The sequence below is a fragment of the Eurypyga helias genome, unplaced genomic scaffold (assembly GCF_000690775.1).
Source record: "Eurypyga helias isolate BGI_N326 unplaced genomic scaffold, ASM69077v1 scaffold20731, whole genome shotgun sequence".
NCBI lineage: Eukaryota > Metazoa > Chordata > Aves > Eurypygiformes > Eurypygidae > Eurypyga > Eurypyga helias.
The window spans coordinates 10,286-30,562 of NW_010233142.1; the positions used below are offsets into that span (position 1 = coordinate 10,286).

A 20,277-nucleotide genomic window follows, 5' to 3' on the forward strand; every position below is an offset into this window, starting at 1 on the left:
CAACCCAGATTTAGCCAAACGTAGTAGGAATTTGCTGGCTGGCTCTACCCTGTGCCACCAAACTGTTCATAGAATCACGGAATGGTTTGGGTTGGAAGGGACCTTAAAGATCATCCAGTCCCACCCTCTGCCATGGGCAGGGACACCTTCCACTAGACCAGGTTGCTCCAAGCCTCATCCAGCCTGGCCTTGGACACTCCCAGGGATGGGGCATCCACAGCTTCTCTGGGCAACCTGTCCCCGTGCTCCCCAACCTCTCCGGGAAGAATTTCTTCCTCTTCTTTCAGGACGGCCAATCCCACCCTGTCCTTCACAGCGAAAAGAGAGGAAGATCACAGCGGCGGCTGCGCGCACAGCGATTCTTTTGTGGCCTTCCAGAGCAGCGCAGCTAGAAAAGAAGTCAGCGTCCCTACCGACAAACCAACTCGCCATCCATCGCGTCCTGCTCATCCGTGCTGGCGAACGAGACCCTACCACCGATCACCGCCCCGATAATATAGACGAGCCAGGTCAGGCGCCCTGAAACCAACAGAGGACATCAGAACCAAGCAGGTCACACGTTGCACGGCAGGAGCTGAGGCGATCCGCGTTTTCTTTTGGAAAAGATGGGATTCGCAGGGAGTACCTTTCTGCTTTAGGGCCCACTCGTGCCAATATTACTCTGTTTTCCACTCGGTGGAGAACAGGCACGACTTTAGCAGAAAAGAAACGAGAACGCCCCGTCTGCCTGGTGGATTTTCATTATTTAAAGCTATTCCACTGCAGAAACCCACTTGTAAAACCATATTCTGTGTATTAAAAGCAGCAGGCAGCGCTTACTCTTTCAAAGTACGTGTGGCTGGTGAAGAAGTCAACATCACAGCAAGTTTTGCCCCCTCCCACCCCCCTCCTAGAAATAAACCCAAAATACTGTGTTAGAGCAGACAAGGCTGTTCCAGAAGGAAGAGGAACAGGTCCCATCCCCGTGCTGACGCACCCAAATCCTCCCACTCCCAGTTACTCATTGCCAACCACCAGTTAGAGGTTGCTGCCACAGTGGGGAGGTTCAAATAAGCGCCCCACACCCTGCCCCAGACAGGAGAGGGATGGGGCAGGCAGTGCTGACCACCTGTGGGTGGGGGAACACCCTCGTACTTGTCTCTGGGCAAGGAGATGCAGTAAATTTCCCCAAAAAAGGCAGCTGTAGGACAGCAGTATCTTCAGCCAGCACCGCCGTGTGCACTGGGTGTGTCTGTCCACAGCCAAAAATATCCTACACCGTATGGGCACCTCTCCAGGGGAATGTTTGGGAGATGTGCCTTCCCATTTAGGGATTTCACCGGGAAGGCAAAGCTTCTGAAACGGTCCTTTTGAGAAGAGGCAACCTACGGTTCTCCAGCCACGCTCACCTTCCTGCACAGCAACGTCCATGGGGCTGGCGGTGGCGCTCTGCAGCAGCTCCTGGTAGGACTGGGCCGACTGGTCGAAGAGCTGCACAAGCAGAGCGCAGGTCTTCTCGTACTCGCACCGGCCGATGGTGGACAGCTGATCCAGCTGCTGTTGCACAAGGCCAGTGTCATCCAGGGGATCCTCCAGACCATCCCTACGTGGCAAGAAAGCGGATTAGAAAAGGGTTTAAAAAGCAGAGATGGCCCTAACCCATAACATAAGCTCATTTCTAGCAGAAAGAGGCTGTTTTTCCAGGCACCTAGCAATTCCAATGGCTGGAGTCTCTGCCTCTCCTGCTTGTCAGGATGAAGAGACACACACCGACGTAATCATCCCATTGTTACTGCGGCCGTAAATCAGAGGAATGGGAGCGGGTCAGGTCCTGGGATGAGTAAGCTCCTCTTACGTCTTTAACATTTATCCAGGTTTTTGAACAGAATGTGCAGTGCCAGGAACAAGGTCTCTGTCTGCTTGTCTTTGTGCAACAAAGCTCTCCATCTTGTCAACGTTTTGGTTCTCTTTTCCTCTAAACTGATCTCAACACTCAGTTTATTGCGAACCCCAGAACCAGCTAAAGCTGCTGTTCTTCCCCGGCACTGCTGGATACCCAAAAAGGGCCGAGCTCATCAGTCTTCCTTAAAAAGGCTGAGAATAATTCACCGATTATTTTTCTATACTTGACCGTGTTTTCATCAAACACAAACACACACAAGGTGGAATTCATCCCACGCAAATCCAGGCACCGCGACAGAGTCCTACAGGCTGTCCCTGCACTCAATGGAAGAACACCACAACAGCAAGAGATACTTTTAGGGACGATTTGTGCCATCCTACAGCAGAGCTAAAAATTAACTGAATCACACTTTGGTTACTTATTCCTCTCTGCCAGCATGGCAACGCAGAGGGTAAACGGGATGCTGCAGATGTGTGACGCCAGGGAAGACAAATTCCACCCCTAACATGTCAGAGACCAGGCAGATCAATCTCAGCCGTCTGGGATCAAGAGAAGGATCTGGGGAGACCTCAGAGTCCCTTCCAGTGCCTGGGGGGGCTACAAGAAAGCTGGGGGGGGGCTTTTCCCAAGGGCAGGGAGTGACAGGACAAGGGGTGACGGGTTTAAACTGGAAGAGGGAGATTGAGATGGGACATCAGGAAGGAATTCTTCCCGCAGAGGGTGGTGAGGCACTGGGACAGGTTGCCCAGAGAAGTTGTGGATGCCCCATCCCTGGGAGTGTCCAAGGCCAGGCTGGATGAGAAAAAAATTGTCCCTGCCCATGGCAGGGGGGTTGGAACTAGATGATCTTTAACGTCCCTTCCAACCCAAACCGTTCCATCATTCTGTGACTCTCAAACCTTCCTGCAGCCCTGCCCACGTTTAAAAGGAAACCGGGAAGAGAACTGCCGCAGAGCTGTCTGCGCTGGCGGGTGCCGACCAGCAGAAGCGCTGCCCCCTCTCTGCTTCTCCTACCTCAGGATGATGTGCACGGATTCCAGCCTGGAGGTGATGTAAGCTTTCGTGACCTCTGGCGTGTAGGTTTCGAGCATGTGCGGCTCGGTGGCTTTCACGTAGGGCACCGACGCAGCCAGGCGCTGCCACAAGCTGAGGAGATAGTGCACGCTGTTCGGCGCAAACTCCCAGTGCTACCAGGAGCCGGGATGAAGGGAAGCAAAGGAAACCAGTGAGTTACGGCCTTGACTATTTTACCCATGTTACGCTGACTCACGGGGCACTAAGACAGGGCATCAGCTCAAGGCTTTAATGGTCTGGTTGCTGGTTTTAACAGAGCGTTTCGGCTCACCCCCCGGTTCAGTGGGCGCTACCAGCACGCAGCGAAGACAACCCTACGCTGCGGAGCTGAGCCAACGCCTTTGCTCCCAAACTACCACCCCGGCTCACGCTGTTGCATACTGCGACGGCTCCCCAGACAGAATATGCCATTTAAAGCTGCTTTCCAGATAATTTAACAAACAAAGGCATTCTGTAAGCAATATATGATTTTTTTTTAAACCATATTCTCTGTGTGTGTGTGGGGGGTTGGATCCAAGCTGTACATCAGCAAGGGGAATATGGGATGATATTCGTATTACTAGCAATCCCTGCAGCTGCGTTCTGACAGTGAAGCGATACGTAATTCTAAAAATAAGACTTATTTAACAAGTTTTGGGGTTTTTTCCCCCCCCCGCTAGGACACTGAAAGGCTCTGGAGGCATATCAACCCTGTCTCCCCCCCAAACTGCTCCTCTTGCATTTAATATGAGCTCGGAGAACAATCAACGCTACCCCGCAGGACTCTCTCACAGTGTTTCGGGGTAAATGTAACGCAGAGCGAATTAAGGGGCAAAAGAACAGGCAAGAGGGTTATAATTCTGTTCCAAGAGAAGACAAGGGGCGTAAATGAGGGTAAGTAAAACCCTTCTGTACCTGCAGGCTGGTCACGGTGAAGTTGGCGATGAGTCGGATGACCTCGGGGTAGTTCTCCACCTTCACCAGTTCTCCCAATTGGTAATTGCTTTTCAACCGGGCCAGCAATCGGCAGAACTCATGGTAGTTATTTGGGTCTGACAAACTCTGAGAGCAGAACAAGAGAAGGGGGAACAGTGCGTTATTTCGCCACGCAGGGCAGTCAGTTCCAGGAGGCGCAGAGGGCGGAAAGGGGGTGAGCAGCGAGGTGCTGCGCCCTCCCCACCCCGTCCCACGGTGGGATGTGTTCATTGGGAATTATATTTGGTGAGGAAGTTGGAGGCAGAGGACAGCAGAGCCACCGAGCTCAGCTGAAATACTGACCTGTGGGTTTTCCAGTATTCGCTTAACTCCATCGACGAGATGAGACAAAAACTTTGCCCGTTCCGCGTTGTTGAAGAGGGATCTGCGTACTGAGGCTATCTGCACCAAGCAGGATAAAACCTGAAAGGGGCAAAGAGGATACATAGAGGGGGATCAGAACAATAAAACCCTGTTGGCTCTTCCCAATCCATTCTCCACCCAGCCTATCCTTGTGTTGGGACTGCCCCGACCCAAGGACCGTGCCCTTGGCCTGGCTGAAAAGAGGGAGCAGGCAGACTCCAAGCTAAGTAAGGCGGAAGAAATAGGCTGCATTTACGGCAAACTGGCTGCCCTTAGGTCAAACCCAAACCTGCAGATGCCTCACAACGACCAGCAGCAGCACTGGCGCAGCACCCCCTGCGTAGGCACAGCACAAGGCAGTGCCATCAAGGTAGAGGCAGCGGCCTGACGTCAGCCTGTGGCATTTCAACCGAAGGAAAGTCTCCCGGATGACTCCTATGCACACTTTCAGGTAGTAGAGTGTAAAGAAAATAAACACTGAACTTACCAAAGGAGAAAACGAAGGAGGGATGGAATGATAAAGATCAAAAAACAACTGAAGGGTCGAAGAATCCAAGAATGCTGAAACAGAACAGAGCACATTACTGAGAACACCTCCATTTACTGCTTTCCACGGGTTTATGCTTAATTCTTAACAGTGGCACGTGTACTTGGCACATCAAGTACCACACAGTAAGAACATTTCCAAAGGATTTTACATTTTTACACCACTGCCCTTCCTAGAAATAAAGTAAACCCAGTGGTACTTGGTACTAAGGTGAGATGACAGGAGAATATTTTATTTAAATTTTAAAATTCCAGAAAAATACCTGTGAAACTGCCTGCAAAGTGGCGGGTGAGAACGGAAGGATGCTGAGAGCAGGCACTGAGGTAGTTATTTGCATTAAAAAGACCCCAGTTTACCATTTCTGGAATTGGCAGGTAAGACTGGAAGGGTAGCGAGGTGTTTTTCTAGCTCAAGACAGCCAACCCAGACCCAAAGCACCTGCCATCACGCTAAGGAGAGGCTGGATTTTACAGCCGGCCCTGCATGCCAAGGTTGATTTGCTACGTACAGGGGTGGCTTGCCAAGACCCTCTCTGCTTTCAGCTGATTCCCCTCCTCCAGCAAGATTACCTGATCTCCAGCTGGTTGGGATCTGCACAGTGCAAAGATCATCTGAGGACTCGTCTGTTGACGTGCCGATGAAATCGAAGTTCAGGCAGTTATGCGTGAGCTTGAGGAGCTGCATGAGCAGACCGTGCTGGCTTTCATCGTTCAGGTTCAGGTTCTTCCCAGACGCCTATAAAACACGGCGGATTGAACAGAGCCCAAAGCAAAAACCAAATCAAGGCGACGGCGGAGCTGCGGCGGTAATTCAACCTTAGAGAGGACGCGACGATCGTAAGGATCACGCCACAAGCACCAAGCCCAGCTATCCCATGGTTTTACAGGCAGCGCGGGATGGACACGCTGAGTCTTTACACGGATAAACAGGCAGCGCTTCCTTTTCGCTCAGCTGGTGCCGCACGGAAGAGCAGCCGGGCTCGCCAGCTTGTAATCACACCGCGAGATCCCGGAGATAAGGTGGTTCTTATTAAGGTTAAACACAAGAATATTTTGTGCCTGGCAAGCACCGGGCCACAGGGAATCCTGTTGCTCCACCTCGCCCTCACGTGGAAACGGGCACGTTCGTTTTTGCGGTGCAGGTGACCTGCACAGGCCCTGCTCCGATGACAGCACTGCTGTAGGCAGAGAAAACATGGATACGCTCAAGCAGCATGAAGAGCTGGACGGGCACAAAACGCTTCACTGCGGTTTCAGTGCTGCCCTCAGGTCTGTGCTCCAGGGACAGGTCGGCCTGCCCATCCCTTCCATTATTGCTCAGCATCAAACCCGCTGCAAACAACACACTGTGCTGGGCCGGCGCTGCCAGGAGCGCCCATGGCCGCTGGAATGCCTTCCTCGCGCTCTCTCCACAGTATCACAGACTCGCTCCTCTGGGGGTGCCCAAATGCATCCTGTTTTACGGATGTGGGGACAGACGTGATGGTTCTGGCAGCCCAACCCTCTCCCACTCAAAAGGAACTTCTGCTTTCTAGCCAGAAGCCTGAAAAAAGACCCGATGTGGGTAGCAGGTGGTTAATCGCCGGAAGACAAGGATGCTGCAGGAGGCAAGAGAAAACCCTCCAACCTGCCTTAAAGCCCAGCATCCCAAGGAACGAAAGCAGGATTATTCAGAGTTGGGGTGGAAAACTAGAGGCTTCCTCCTGCGAGGTCTTTCTACGTCCCCAGGGCCGTGCATTGACAGCAGCGTGGGCAACAGCTCAGCCAGAGCTACCCGGACCAGACAGCAGCAGGAGCGCGGGTCTGCGGTCAACAAGGCCTGGGCTCCGACTCCAGGCCGAGTACAAGCACTTGTGGAATTTTCTCCAAGTCTGGGCGGCTGTAAGGACCCTGTCCTGCCTGCACCTGCGTGGGAGCTGCTTTTCTCAGAATCAGAGGAATCCTATTATTTTCGAGATCTCTAATTGAGCAGCAAACGCACCAAACAAGCCAGGGCATTCAAGTTTACCAGAGCTGGCTCTTTTTACAAGGGCCTGTAGTGACAGGACAAGGCGTAATGGGTTTAAATTGAAAGTGGGGAGGTTTAGATTGGATATCAGGAAGAAATTCTTCCCGCAGAGGGTGGGGAGGCACTGGGACAGGTTGCCCAGAGAAGCTGTGGATGCCCCATCCCTGGGAGGGTCCAAGGCCAGGCTGGATGAGGCTTGGAGCAACCTGGTCTATGGAATGTGCCCCTGCCCATGGCAGGGGGGTTGGAACTAGATGATCTTTAAGGTCCCTTCCAACCCAAACCATTCCATGATTCGATGATGGGTGCACGGGAAAGGATGAACAGCTAATTGTACAAACCTCGCTTCCTTTAGAAACCAGGAAGGGGACAACAAAAAAAAGATCAAGTTACACCCATGTACCCACCTTTATTACCGACACCACCAGAGCTGCTCATTCTGAAACACCTTTAAAATGAAATTTCCTTTTCACCCTTGTTAGAACTCCAGATTAGGTTTTAGAAAAGAAACCTGATGCGGCATCAAGAATTTTCTACTTGCTTATAAAACACGTGTGTGCTACTTCAGCTGAAAGAAACTTGTGGGGGAAAACCCGACCCTACTAGCAGAGCATTGTTGCTCTGGCCCATGGCTAAGTTGTTTTAAAGCAAATTAACTTATGTGTGATAATTAGCGCAAAATACAAACCCGGGGAACACAAGACAGTCTAATATTTACCATGGGTTATAAGATCAAGGGCAATCCGTAGTCTCAATCTACTAAACATACCTTCCCTAGCATTTTTTCTCCCATCGTGGGGGTTTTAAACTGAGGTTAAAAAAAAAAAGAGACAAGGATGTGCTTTACAGGAAAACCCTTGCCAGCGCTGTGAACCAAAGATATTTAAAACTCACAGCTCATCTCTTTCCTGACGCTTTAAGGCAGGGATTAACCCAAGCCTTGCGGTCCAGGCATGCACATTCAATCAAGATTGCTGAAAAGTGTTATATTTCTGTATTTCTGACATGGGGGGGCTTTTTTTTTTTTCCCTTAATACAAACCTAAGTCAAAGCTTTCCTGAAAAACAAGCCCAGACTACAGCTTTCAGAGCACGAGCGCTCGTTCCAGCAGAGTTACACCGGAGGGAACCCCAGCCCCAAGCCTGTCGCCCCAACGTCCAGCCCCCAAGAGAGATGACAAACCAGTCTCCTTACCTGTTTCAGTAAATTGCATGACAGCGTGAAAATATCAAACAAGGATGAATCTCGGAAGGAAGAGGCTATTTTCCTGTGCTTGGTCAGTGGGTGAGTGGTGTCCGCCTGGGCAGAGAGAAAACCAGTGCTTAGAACCGACGGGCAGAGGTGGCACAAGACCAGCAGAACCCGCAGGAACCCTGTGAGGTGCTGGGACGTCAGCGTCGCCCTCCCCAGAGCGATGCCTCACGCCTGGCTAACCCAGCTGCCGCTGGACCACGGAGGTTCTTCCATGGATAAAGTCCTAGTGCTGGCCGATGACAGGACGCTCCCCCTACAACACCTGCAGCGCCCCTGCCGGAAAGCAGGACTGGGTTTGTTCATTCCAATCTCTTCCAAAGCAGCATCGACGGGAGTGTTTTCAGCAGCGCTTCGGTCATTTCAGACCCGTGAACGCTGCTTCCTAAACTGCTCCGAACTCCTAAGGGTTAACTCCTACCTGATGGCTGGGCAGAGCCACATCAACTACCAGCGACTGTAATTCCCCTCCTGAACCTGCACAGACAAGAGCTGGAAGGAGAGTTAACCAGTCAGAGCCGTTCGGACTTCGCCGTGTCTATCGTCAACTCCAGTTCTGGAGCTCCTGTGGTATCCGAGTGAAAAGCTGGCAGGATCCAAGAGGGAAATGCACACACGTTGCTTTATACTGCATAGCAAGGTGTCCAATTGCTCAGCCAACGCACGGGCGAGCGCGGGTGAAGTCACTTGTAGAGTGGTTTCTAGGGCGAGGGAAAAAGCGACGCCGATACTTCCCGTCTCGGCCATCCGAACACACACCGGCCAAATTCCACTACCCCGGGATAAGTTACTGGAGGGGCAGCGGTTATCAGAGTGCGCCTGGGATGGGACCTCACCGCAGGCACCGCAACTCGAATCCTCCTTTTCTTCACGCTGCTCTCCATCTCGCTCCGTACTGCGGGAATCGGTACGGCTCCCACCGCTGCCGGCCTGGCCCGAACGGACCGACCTCCGCAACGGCCCCGCGGAGGAGGCAAATCCGATTCCCTCCTAGGCTAGAGGCGAGAAGCCCTGCATCCCCCCATCAGAACCCGACGGGCGTTCGTCAGGTGCTCCAGCACCTGAGCGAGCGTTCCCTCAGCTCGCGCCGCTCAGATTTAAGAAAAGGAGCATTATTTCCTCTCTCCGTGGTTATTCCAGCTCTCACGTATTCCTGGGCTGGCGGCAAACGGGCATTTCCTGTCTTTTCTTCTTCACTGGGAAGTCATGTGGCTTCATTCGGCGAACTCCCACAGTTCAGTGGACACCCCACACCTCCGGGCGAGCCCGTGCAGCACTGAGAGGATGAAAACTGAGCCTTGCAAACAGTTACTAGCGCTTTACTTCAGTTGTGCTGCGAGCCTTTGGAACAAAAGCTTTAGTAAACAGAGCTCTGGAAAACTCGGCTCTTATGCAGCGTGGTTGCAAGTTTAAATATTATCAAAAAGAGCCCAAAGAGAAGCCTCACGGAGGGGGGGGGTTTGGGTGGGTTTTTTTTGCTACGTACACGTAGGTGACCCCAGGCTGACGAGCGGGCACGTTGGCAGGTTTAGTATTTAGCAAGTACTGGCAGCTTTAGGCTTTTCCAAGATGAGTCACTGAGCCCAGCCCCGTGCAATTGCTGGCACAAGGCAGGAACGAGTAGGAAACTCTGGCAGGCTTCGGATCCCAGGTATTGGGGAAGAGATTTTTGATCAGAATCTTTAACTTCGGTGCTTATTTTACTATCGACCCGTGGGGTTTCTGGAAGTGGGACAGGTGACAGTTTGTGTGCTGACCACCCTCCTGCAAGCAGAAGCCCGACCCTGAGCAAAGATGCTGAGAGACACGGACTAATCGATCGAGGTAAACAGACTTGCTTCCATCCTGGATGCAAGGACGGGAAGGACGGGCCCTTGTGCAGCGATGGAGCAAGGACTGTACAAAAGGCAGGGCAGGGAAATCCAAACAGTCGCGAGCCACAGCCTGCGAGTGAGGAGCTATGGGGTAGGATTTACTGATCAGGCCAGGTTTGAAGAACAAAGTGAATCTGGGAATGCAGAAGCCATTCAAATTCCAGTGCAGGGCCTGGGAAGTTGAGAGGTGCCGAACCTCAAGTCCAGCAGAATAAATTAGTGGTTTTGCCCTGGCCAGGACTAAACCTCCTCCGTTTCCAGCTCCGAAACGATTCCTAATCATCCTTCAAATCCCACTGAAGTACCTCTGCGTTCCAATGCCTGGATCAGTCAATACAGCAGCAGAAATGAAAGGTTAGGCTCCTCAGTAAGGTGTTAAAATAAAAACCTTAGTTACACCTGGTCCTCTTAGCAAAATCAGATGTTTATACACACGGCAACCCTGGCTGCCTTAGGACAGTGGTAGCCACCAGTGGTGCGACACCAAAGCCTGCCTGCCCCGTTAGGAAAGCGACGTAAGCCTCGATAGCACCGAGTAAAGCTGCTAGTTCCGGCTTTCAACATAAATACCCAGAGGCAGCGCAACACTGGAAGGCTCCAGAAACCCCCGAGCTCACCGACCTGGACAGACTTCTGGCCTCTGTGATGCCGGCACAACTGGGGGCCACGCCAGAGCATCACGGACTCGGCGTGCCCGGTGTTCTTTCTGCCAGTCACCCGCGGCCGGGGCTGCGTAAGGGACTCAGCCCCAACCTAAACCGTCAGAATCTGAGAACTACCTGCTGGGAACGCGACAAAACGTAGTGCTGAATGAACAGGGTGCTTTAAAAATCCACACGATTTGGTAAATCCTCTTTGTTTCATCTCCCTGGTGGATAGGGGGAAGGGTATACGCCGTTCACTTCTTGGAAGAAGAGTGGTGTGAGCGGAAACAACGCACAGGGACCGACAACGGAAGGTGCTAGGGATGTCCTAGCCCTCGCTAGGCGGGCTTGGCTACCTGCTCACCACTGCTCTTCCCTCTTTCATCTCAGAGGATTACATCAAAATATGAGAGAGGATGGAAGATGCCAGCAAAACAAAACAATTCCTCGGGACGGGAGGTTTTAGCATCTTACCACAAAAGCATGTGACTGCGTAAAAACAACAAAGGAAAAGAAAAACCAACACACAAACCCCACCCGCCACGCAAACACCCCCACGCACCACCCAAAAAAAAAAAACCCAAACAAAGCACAGACACACGGTAGGACACAACAATATGAATGAGAAAATTGGACACTTACTTCACTGAGGAAGGCTGTAGCACTTACTTGATTAATTTCATTAGTTAGTTGGGACAGGATTGTCACTCCTATGATGCAGTGCTCTACACTATCCTGAGGAAGGAGAGGGGGACAGGGACAGCAGTTAGCAGCGCCAGGGTGTTTTCAATCAAGCTTCACTCTCATTTAAAGACCTTTCTGCTCGGGTGGCTTCTAGGAACGCTTACTCTCTGTAGTATTTGTGGCTGGAAAAGAAGCCCATTAGCAAGACCAAGCAGAGAATTTCACGTGTCCCTTTAAAATACTCGAGGTTGTTAACAACACAAAGGGTTCTGAAGAGTTTGGTCACAGGAGCTAATAAAAACAGGATGCTTTTATTTAATAGTTTAACCAACATCTTTGCCTTATGCCCTGAACCTTAAGAAGATTTTTCGTTTAAATCAGTTTAATTTTAAGAGAGGTTGTGGTAAAACACGCAGAAATTAATACTCATCCTAATGTTGTATAAAAGATGAAAACCCTGGGAAATAAACCTCTTTTTTGGGGTTCTTTTCCCTTTTAAAACTAGACCTTGAACAGCACGAGTAGCAGCTGAGCAGGTTTCTCCACACAGCCTCCCCACAGCCCTCCTGCCACGGAGCAGAGCCTATCTGCGGTGAAGGAGTGCATTCTTCACAGCCCGGCCGGCCTCTGGCTGCACTTGAGGCTGCCAACAAGAGACCAGTTGTGAAATCAGCCTTTTACAGATACCTCTTCACTAGAAATCCCTGTATCAAATGGTTTAAGGGAAACAACCTGCATTGTTCCTGTGCCCCAGTTTCTGTTCTGTGACTAATGATATTTCCTTTCCCAGCTCCACCCTGGTTAGCACCTCCTGCTTCAAAGCCTGAACTCGTCTGCGATACAGAAATTCACCCATATTTAGGCTTGGGACCTCGGCCACTTCTCCCCCGGGGCCGTCTCTTGATGACAGGCTCAGTGTTTACATGATAATATCTAGACAGAAGCCACTGTTAAACCTTGCTGAACCCACGTCTTTACAAAACCAGCGCAGCCTCCCGTGGACTCCAGCAGCCAGAAGAGGTAACCTGAGCAAACGGGAACAGACCACCTCAAACCCAACACAGCGAGTAGATATTCACACCGTTTCGTTAGAGTACACATTCCCCGTGCCACGAGCCAGGAGAGGGAGGAACCTGGCTCTGGGAATTTCAGCAAAGAGCCCCTGCAAACGATCTGGGCTGTAGTTACCAACCCAGCCAGGAACGTGATCTTTAACTTACTGATCACTTGTAGATCTTCACTGTAAACATCTGTAAATGCCTGAAATACCAGCACTTAGCCTGTTCTCCGAATGCCCACACGCTCCCTTCTCCAGAATGACAGCCTAGAACACATCACATCTCCTTTTCCACACTGGGAAGAATTTCTGGTTGTTCTCTCTTTTACTATCTTCCTCCAGCTTCTGATTTAGGGCCAAATTTCAGAGCAACTAAATCACTGTTCAGAGTGTTACGGGATTTACTGATCGCTCTGGGAGGAAGTTTCAGTTTGGAGGCAGCTGTTGCCAATACCACAACCTTCTACCTACGCTATAAACTGCCACCTGTACCTACAAGTGCATTTCAGGTTGGGAACAAAGCCCTGCAGCGTGGTGACAGCGGGTACGTTTCGGAAACGAGTCAGGACTTCTAAGGAAAACTGTTACCGATAATTGCGGAGCAGGCTGGCTTTAAGCTCCACTCTGGTACAACTAATTATCAAACACGACTTCCCTGGATATATCACCCCTGCAGGGAACGGGAGCAAGCCAAGCACGGCACGTACTTCCCTCGCGGGCAACAAGCCCGTGCGTTTACCATCCTGCGCTCATCAGCAGGGTGGAGGTAAGCTCCAAGGAAAAATTGTGCAACTGGAACACTAAAAGACTTGTCTTCCCGTTGAACACCAACAGTGGAAGCTTCCTGAAATAAATCCCTGCCTCATCAAGCTTTAAAGCAGAACAACTGACCCGTCCCTACCTGCTCAGCCTTGGGAAGTCACAGTTCAACCAACAAACGCACAGATGAAAGACCGGACGGAGCATATTAAGGTGCAAAACAATAACTGAGAAGGCATGGACTTTTGATTCCCACAAGGTGTGTGCTCCTCTCACACCAAATCTGACCTGTAAAAACCTTGTGACATCTGTGATCACGTTCCTGAAGACATATTCGTCCTTCTGACAGTCAAACCAGCCCAACTTGGTGATCCTGGCATATAACTGGATTAGTGCTTGCGTGACAAACGTCGCCAACTTTGGCCTAGTGGCAAGGTAGTTGAGCACATAATTCCCTGAAACACAGAGAAGAGGCGGATCTGTAGACAAAAGCATGGCAAATGGAACCGGGATGGGAACGTGATGGGAAAAAGCATCTTTCTGGAAGCTGTTTAAAAAGAAACCAGCACGGTAGAGGGTTAGATACAAATGTTAAGCTTTTATGGGTGCCTTTAACATATCTGTCATGGTTTAACGACACTGCAGTTGTGCAACAGGTCTGGAAAGTGGTTGGAGACAGGTAAGAGTTCCTCCTCCCAAGCCCATCTTGTTTTGCGTGACCAGATTCAGTCCAATCCTCGGAAGTCACACGTAAATGCCAGGAAAAGCTGAAAATATTTCAAGACCCTTCCTCATGGATGATCACCTACCACGTCATTTGTGAAAAAGGAAGCAGATTGAGTGGCATTCGGACTCCTTCAGAGGAAAGGCAGTATCAGCTGTTCTCCAGGGAAGAGCGCTGCTACAGACTGCCTGTTCCCTTAGGATATACTCTAAATGGCATTTCAGAGACCCATAAAGGATTTTCAGTTTGGGAAGGATGTTTGGAAGAGGCAAGCACCGCGCATATTTTACACTCCAACAGAAATTTGCCAAATGCAACTGGTTTATTCACAAAACCTGTGCTGCCATTCCCTTCCAGCTGGAAAAAGGCCAGCTAATCACAGAATCACAGGATGGTTTGGGTGGGAAGGGAACTTAAAGCCCCCCCAGCGCCACCCCCTTCCACGGGCAGGGACACCTTCCACTAGACCAGGTTGCTCCAAGCCTCATCCAGCCTGGCCTTGGACACTTCCAGGGATGGGGAATCCACGGCTTCTCTAGGCAACCTGTCCCAGTGCCTCAAGGTGCCATGGAAAAGAAACACTTCCTTGCCTTTTGGGCACGCGAGGCTGTAAAGCACGGCAGGTTGTAGAAAACCTCCCACCCACACGACAAACATCCACATTAGTCTGGTCAGAAAAATCAAGTCTTGTACTTACGAATATCTATTCGTTGTTCCAACGGTAAAGGGTTGTTTGTGCGTGACACGAGTTTTGTAAGGCATGTAGCTGCCAATAACTGGGAGTAGGATGACTGTAAAGGAAAAAAAAAACCAACACCAAAACACAAACAGAAGTTTACTGCGTGCTTCCGACGATCAGACCGCAACGCTGGATTTGAAGCTAAATGCTCTCTGGAAGTTTGAGTTTAAAGCATTAATTTAACTGTTAAGCCTAAATCCTCCACATAGCATTTATTGGATGTTTTTACAGACACTAAAGTAAACCAAATACTTGAAGAAAAAGTGTTTAAGAAAGAAAGGGAAAGCTTTTAAAGAGCGGAAGGTAACGGAACTGCCAGTGAAGGCGGGAGTAAAACTGCAAAACACGGTCAAACCGCATGGTTTTCCCTTAAACGCCACGTCTGGAAGCGACATCTGGCCCTCTAAACCAGGGGAATACGTTATTGCCCAGTGAGAAGCACTTACAGCTCCACTTGATTACTACATACAGTTAATATTTGTGACAGAGAACAGCCCACACCCCACTGAACTGTAATTCAGGGACAAACGATGGCACTCAACCACCTAAAACCTCTGGCTGCACCTGATTCCCTAAATTACAGCCAGGGAAACGACAAGGACTTTGCATGCTGATTTCTGCAATATACAGTAGTGTAGGAAGCTTAGTATCCAAGAGGCGGGATGTCTATTGATTCCAACATTCCCCAGGACAGTCAGGTATAAAGAGTCAGATCCCAGAGTGAACAACACCCCTCTCCAGCCCTCAGGTAAGGGTCAGAGGGGCAACGGATCGCACACAGAGTGTCACTCTGGGCTTTAGGCACTCCCCTTTCAAAACCAGTTGTCCTCAGGTAGACCAGCTACTCGTTCCCGCCAGAGGAGCTTCAAATCAGTCTGTTTTGAATTACCCAGACTTCAGATTTAACAAAAAGTGAAATAATTTGCTTTGTATAAGCTTGTTAAGTGTCACTTCACTGCCTCCTGAAGGACCTGCTCTTTCCAACAGGCTGTTGAATGTTTTCTATTTTTGCAAACAAGGCTCCGATGGGAGAGACATGGGAGCTGGATCAACGTTCTGCCAAAAGGCAAATCTCGCAAGATCACGTGGCTAAGCCATTTTAAACATCACTTGCGGGGAAAAAATAGTAAAAATCAAACAGCTGCTTGAAAAGCAGCAAGCCGCAGCCGTCAGGCAGGATTTACTGCTGGCGTATTTTATATCCTTTCTCTAATTCTAAAGCACACGATCTAATTTCCCCCGTTCTAAACTGCTGGATTATTAAGACAACACTACAGCAAGGGCAATTTTCCAAGGAAACATTCCAGAAGTAACGCTGCTGGCTTTATCCCCACGGAAGCTCCGTGCACACATCGTTTTCTCCCCAGAGCTGACAGAGAGCAGAGGTTCCCACAGCCTATGGAATACCACTGCCATCAACGTTTCCAGCCTAAAGCTTGACCTGCCTGGGTGGCAGCCTGCGGGGAATGCAGCAAGGCCCGCAGACACCCAAACTGACAAGCGCTCATCGTTTCCACTCCAGCAGTATAATCAGGCACCAGAGCCAATGATTTTTTTGGCACAGGCTGCCCACAAATGGAGACACAGGAGAGCATACCAGGTATGCGGTACCAACCCTGCATACCAGACCTTGGGGCTATTACCCTTATCAATGACCCAAATCCCAAGCTACGTGCTGGATAATTAGGTTGTTCTACGTACACTCCCTCTTTCTAGAAGCAGCTGGCACTTGCTCAGGCAGTCCGGGCTGTTGGTGAACTCAACCAAGGCTTTCTCTGCCTGCAGCCGTGTCGCGGTGTCCGTGGTCTCGTAGAGCTGCTTGCACAGGTTCTCTAGCTGCGCTAGGCTCTGGAACGCAGGAAAACACGTGGTTAGGAACCTGAGGATTTACAGGTTAGTTATGCAGCAGTTTAACCCAGGTTGTACGCACATCTATACTGGAAAACGCTCAGCTCGGTTTGTTCTTCCATCAGCTAAATGCACTTAACTGACAGAAATTGCGCAGCTGCCCCTCACACCTGAGGAACACGCCGTTGCCTACCCACTCCCACCTTTTTACCTCGATTTGGGCAGCCACTCCCAGGGTCAGTGCTCGCCCGGCCTGGACACACCGCACCGTGCGGCCAGTGAGGCCTGGAAAACCCCTTACACCTTGTGCTGTAACAGCAATAACCCTCAACCTGCCCGCTTCAGCAGTGAAATAACATCCTCACATCTAGTTTTTACGTCACAGACGGTCAAATCCCTCACAAACCTGGTTTACATCCCCTCTGCAGGACACCGTACCAGGCTTCGGGATGCCAGAAGGATCTCACGTTCAATTTTCCACCCTATGCATGCTAAAAATACCCAAAGCAGAGCAAACGACGAATGGGATGGATGTCTTGGAGCGGCGTCTCTGTGAACGTGTTCGAAGGGAAATAAAACAACTACCAGGCAGATTCTGTGGCCTCAAACAACTGGAAAATATTTGCCGTACACTGCGATCCAGGCAGATGGTTTCCCCCAGTGACATCTTAGGTGTCCTAGTTAAAAAGTGGCTTCACAGACGGAAGCAAGTATCCCCTCAGGTTCTTACTGTGAGATTAAATAAGGAGTTTTCAACCGCTTTAGGTCTGCAGGGGTGAATCACAGGATGGTTTGGGTTGGAAGGGACCTTAAAAATCATCCAGCCCCACCGCCTGCCACGGGCAGGGACACCTTCCACCAGACCAGGTTGCTCCAAGCCTCATCCAGCCTGGCCTTGGACACTTCCAGGGATGGGGCATCCACAGCCTATAGATCACTACAAGCACGCCGTAACTTTTGCGCATCTGTAAAAAGACGGGCGGCATCAGCCACCTCATTTCTTTCCGGAGGCGAGATCACCGTGCCAAAGCCAAGTTACCGAAGGGGTCGGCCGACAGATTCAGGCGCCGCGGCACTGCCCAACGGCTTCTCGCAGACGAGCGCAGCAATGCCGCACCCGAGGTGCACAGAAGCGTGCGACGCTCTGCTGCCGAGATGATCAGCAAGAGGGTGTCAGGGGAAACACACAGACAGACTCTCCGCAAAAATCCTCTCACTTCGTCCCGTATTCCACAGCTCCGGTCTCTTACTTGTTTTTAAACCACCAACCTCAACCTGACATTCATTCGCTTCGCTGCTTTAGAGGAACTGGAGAACTTTGCCAAGCGCCGGACATACAGTTTTGGTTTTGAGAAAGGCAAAACGCAAAGATTTAAGCTCTGCACCAGAAAATCCTCAAAAATATTTAAGAGGAATATTTTTATTATTCACCATAAATCATGAGAAGCCACAGTAACTCTGGTTGAGCATCTGTCAAGGCCCTGTCCTGTCTCATTACAGATTCACTTCCAGTTGTTCAAAGCTGGCCAAGTTTACATACAGGAGGGTGCCCGTTTCTGGGTGTCATCTTCAGCACAAGGACAAAACGCCATTTCCTCCACATCTCCAAAATCCCTGTGACCATCCCTCAATTGGAACAGCTGCCGTGGCCATCCAGTCCCCATGCGCCCTTGGGAAGTGGTCAGCCTGGCTCCGTCAGCTCAGCTGGAGAGCCGAACCATGAACACCGATCCGGAGAGAGCAGTTTGGATTAAAAAACCACCTATTTTTAAGGAGTTTTACACCACCCTGCGCTAAGCTCGGGCATGGGGGTTCCCTACAACCAGCTTTCCTCACACCTCCGGGAAAGGGCTCTTCCCCACGGTCGTCTGGGACGCGGTGGCAATAGCCTCTCGTGCGATGCTCCCCGTGACAAAACACCCTTGTTCGGGCACAGCGCGTGCTCCGTGCCAGCCTTCTGGCAGAAAGCAGTTTGTTCACTCCCTGGGAGCCGCAGGAAAACACACGACCTCCAGGACTCAAAGCAAACAACTCCAAAAAGCCAAGGGTACCGAGCCAACGGCCCGTCGCCACCTGCGTGACACGGCACACAAGGTCACTGCTAAACACCCCGTTAATGCACCTGCGGTGGTTAAAGCACGGTTTTCCTGTGAAAAAACTCCCCACGCACTTGGAAAAGCTAGTCCACATTCTCCAGGAGTGCGGATCCAGCAAGTCAATGAGGAATAAGCATACACTTTATTCACCTTGGATTAAGGCAAGCATCCGCAGCAGGTTTTGAACACGGTTTTAATAGCACGCCTCTTATCGCACAGCATGGGTGTCCCCATCCAGACATCCCTCAAGTTGACATTCCTCGGGAAGGCTTCCCCACGGCATCCCCGGAGAGGCAGCCGCAGGACGGACAGCATTTCAGGGCACAAGGGGAGGTACCAAAGCCTACGCAGGCAAGTCAGAGGGGAAAGCTGATGTGCAAACCGGGGAGTTTTCCCCCATTATTTCAAGTTGGTGAATAGTCATTTTATTTTTTAATTCAATGTGTACAAATAGCTAAGAAAAAAAACCCAAAACAATCCATTTGCAACATGCCTTAACCAAAACAAATACATTTCTCTGCTGGAACACCTTTTGGCATAATTTAGGGTTGTCTCACCCAGACATTTCGTCCCTTCTCTTCTGCCCTAACTCGATTATCTCTCGCGCAGACAGGCCGAGCAGCTGACCTGCCCTGATACTACATTCCAGGGCTGCAATGTTGTCTTCAGCACGTTTTAGCATCGCCTCGGTGAGCTCCCCTCTGCCGACGGGGTAGAACCAGGCTAGCCTTGCTCCAGCACCCAGCTCCACAAGCCAGGGGCACTGGGGGTAGCCGTGGGGATTATTTCGCTTGGGTGCAGCAACTCTTTCAACCAAGGTACAAAAACACCGCTTAGCGTAACGAGCACGCGGGGCGAGAGCTCTGTGTACCCTAGATAAGGGCTAAAGCATGAGACAGCAGAGTATTGGCAACGGGGAGACGCCGGCGTCCTGCCAGCGCCGCAGGCACGAGCTCCGCCACGGGCTGGAAAGGTACGTGGCCAGGGAGGCGGAAACAAAACCACGGTGGGCACAACCACGGCTAAGGAAAGTTGTGTCCGTCGCTCCTCTGAGCGCCAACAGCTCCAAAACCTCCTGGTAAGAGAGATTCACAAGCCCGCTGATCCAAGACACCAGTCCTTTCCACCCAGGAGGTGCGGAGGAGGGCTCAGGGGAGCTGCGGGCACTGGGGCAGGGTTGGGGTGGCATTTGAGAACCGCTGAGTCACGGGGGACAGCCCCAAACGGCAAACACCTCCTCCCGTGCCGGCACCCGGCCTTCCGAACCGCTCCCTTCCGGACCGCTCTTATCTGCTTCTCGCACGCCGGCACTGAAATCCCAGGATTTGTCTGCGGTTGCAGATATTCCACCAGCGCGCCCCAAGTACCTTATGCTGTGACAAAGGCCCTAACTCCTCTCGCCCTATGAAGGCTCGACGACAACCCAAAACACTGCCTGTCTCCCGGCTCCGAGCGTGTCTTCAACAGGCACCAAAAAGCCTCAACTACCACTGGGTTTTTCAGACGGCAAACCATCCTTTTTCCTACGTGCACACCCGTTTTTTCCCCTCCGAAGCCAAGGCCCAAACAATGCCTTCGCTTTTCCCTCCCAATAAAGCCTGGCAACTAATGGCTCTTCATGGCAATCCGCATCCTACCTCACTGATCCAAATCCCACTTCCAGCCCTGACATGGTCTACGAGTCTCAGACAACTTTTTTCTGCGTCCCTGGGAAAAAAAAAAACCACCTCCCAATATCCTATTTTCGACCCATCTTCCCAAACAGCCCTACCAG

The 20,277-nt window shown here is 51.0% G+C and overlaps 1 protein-coding gene across 1 annotated transcript in view; it reads right to left on the reverse strand.

Annotated features, from left to right (window-relative positions):
- XPO7 (exportin 7) overlaps nucleotides 1-17,074 on the reverse strand; it is a gene marked incomplete at its 3' end in the record, with an annotated part of 27,304 nt that extends 10,230 nt beyond the window's left edge. The window contains exons 1-13 of the mRNA XM_010161654.1: nucleotides 17,039-17,074; nucleotides 16,261-16,407; nucleotides 14,518-14,611; nucleotides 13,385-13,551; nucleotides 11,266-11,331; nucleotides 8,022-8,126; nucleotides 5,390-5,555; nucleotides 4,761-4,834; nucleotides 4,214-4,333; nucleotides 3,851-3,997; nucleotides 2,897-3,069; nucleotides 1,389-1,582; nucleotides 414-519 (exon numbers count right to left, since the gene is read on the reverse strand). Coding sequence (XP_010159956.1) covers nucleotides 414-519; nucleotides 1,389-1,582; nucleotides 2,897-3,069; nucleotides 3,851-3,997; nucleotides 4,214-4,333; nucleotides 4,761-4,834; nucleotides 5,390-5,555; nucleotides 8,022-8,126; nucleotides 11,266-11,331; nucleotides 13,385-13,551; nucleotides 14,518-14,611; nucleotides 16,261-16,407; nucleotides 17,039-17,074 — 1,595 coding nt within the window. The remainder of the gene's footprint in view (nucleotides 1-413; nucleotides 520-1,388; nucleotides 1,583-2,896; nucleotides 3,070-3,850; nucleotides 3,998-4,213; nucleotides 4,334-4,760; nucleotides 4,835-5,389; nucleotides 5,556-8,021; nucleotides 8,127-11,265; nucleotides 11,332-13,384; nucleotides 13,552-14,517; nucleotides 14,612-16,260; nucleotides 16,408-17,038) is intronic.
- Between the last annotated feature and the right edge of the window lie 3,203 nt (nucleotides 17,075-20,277).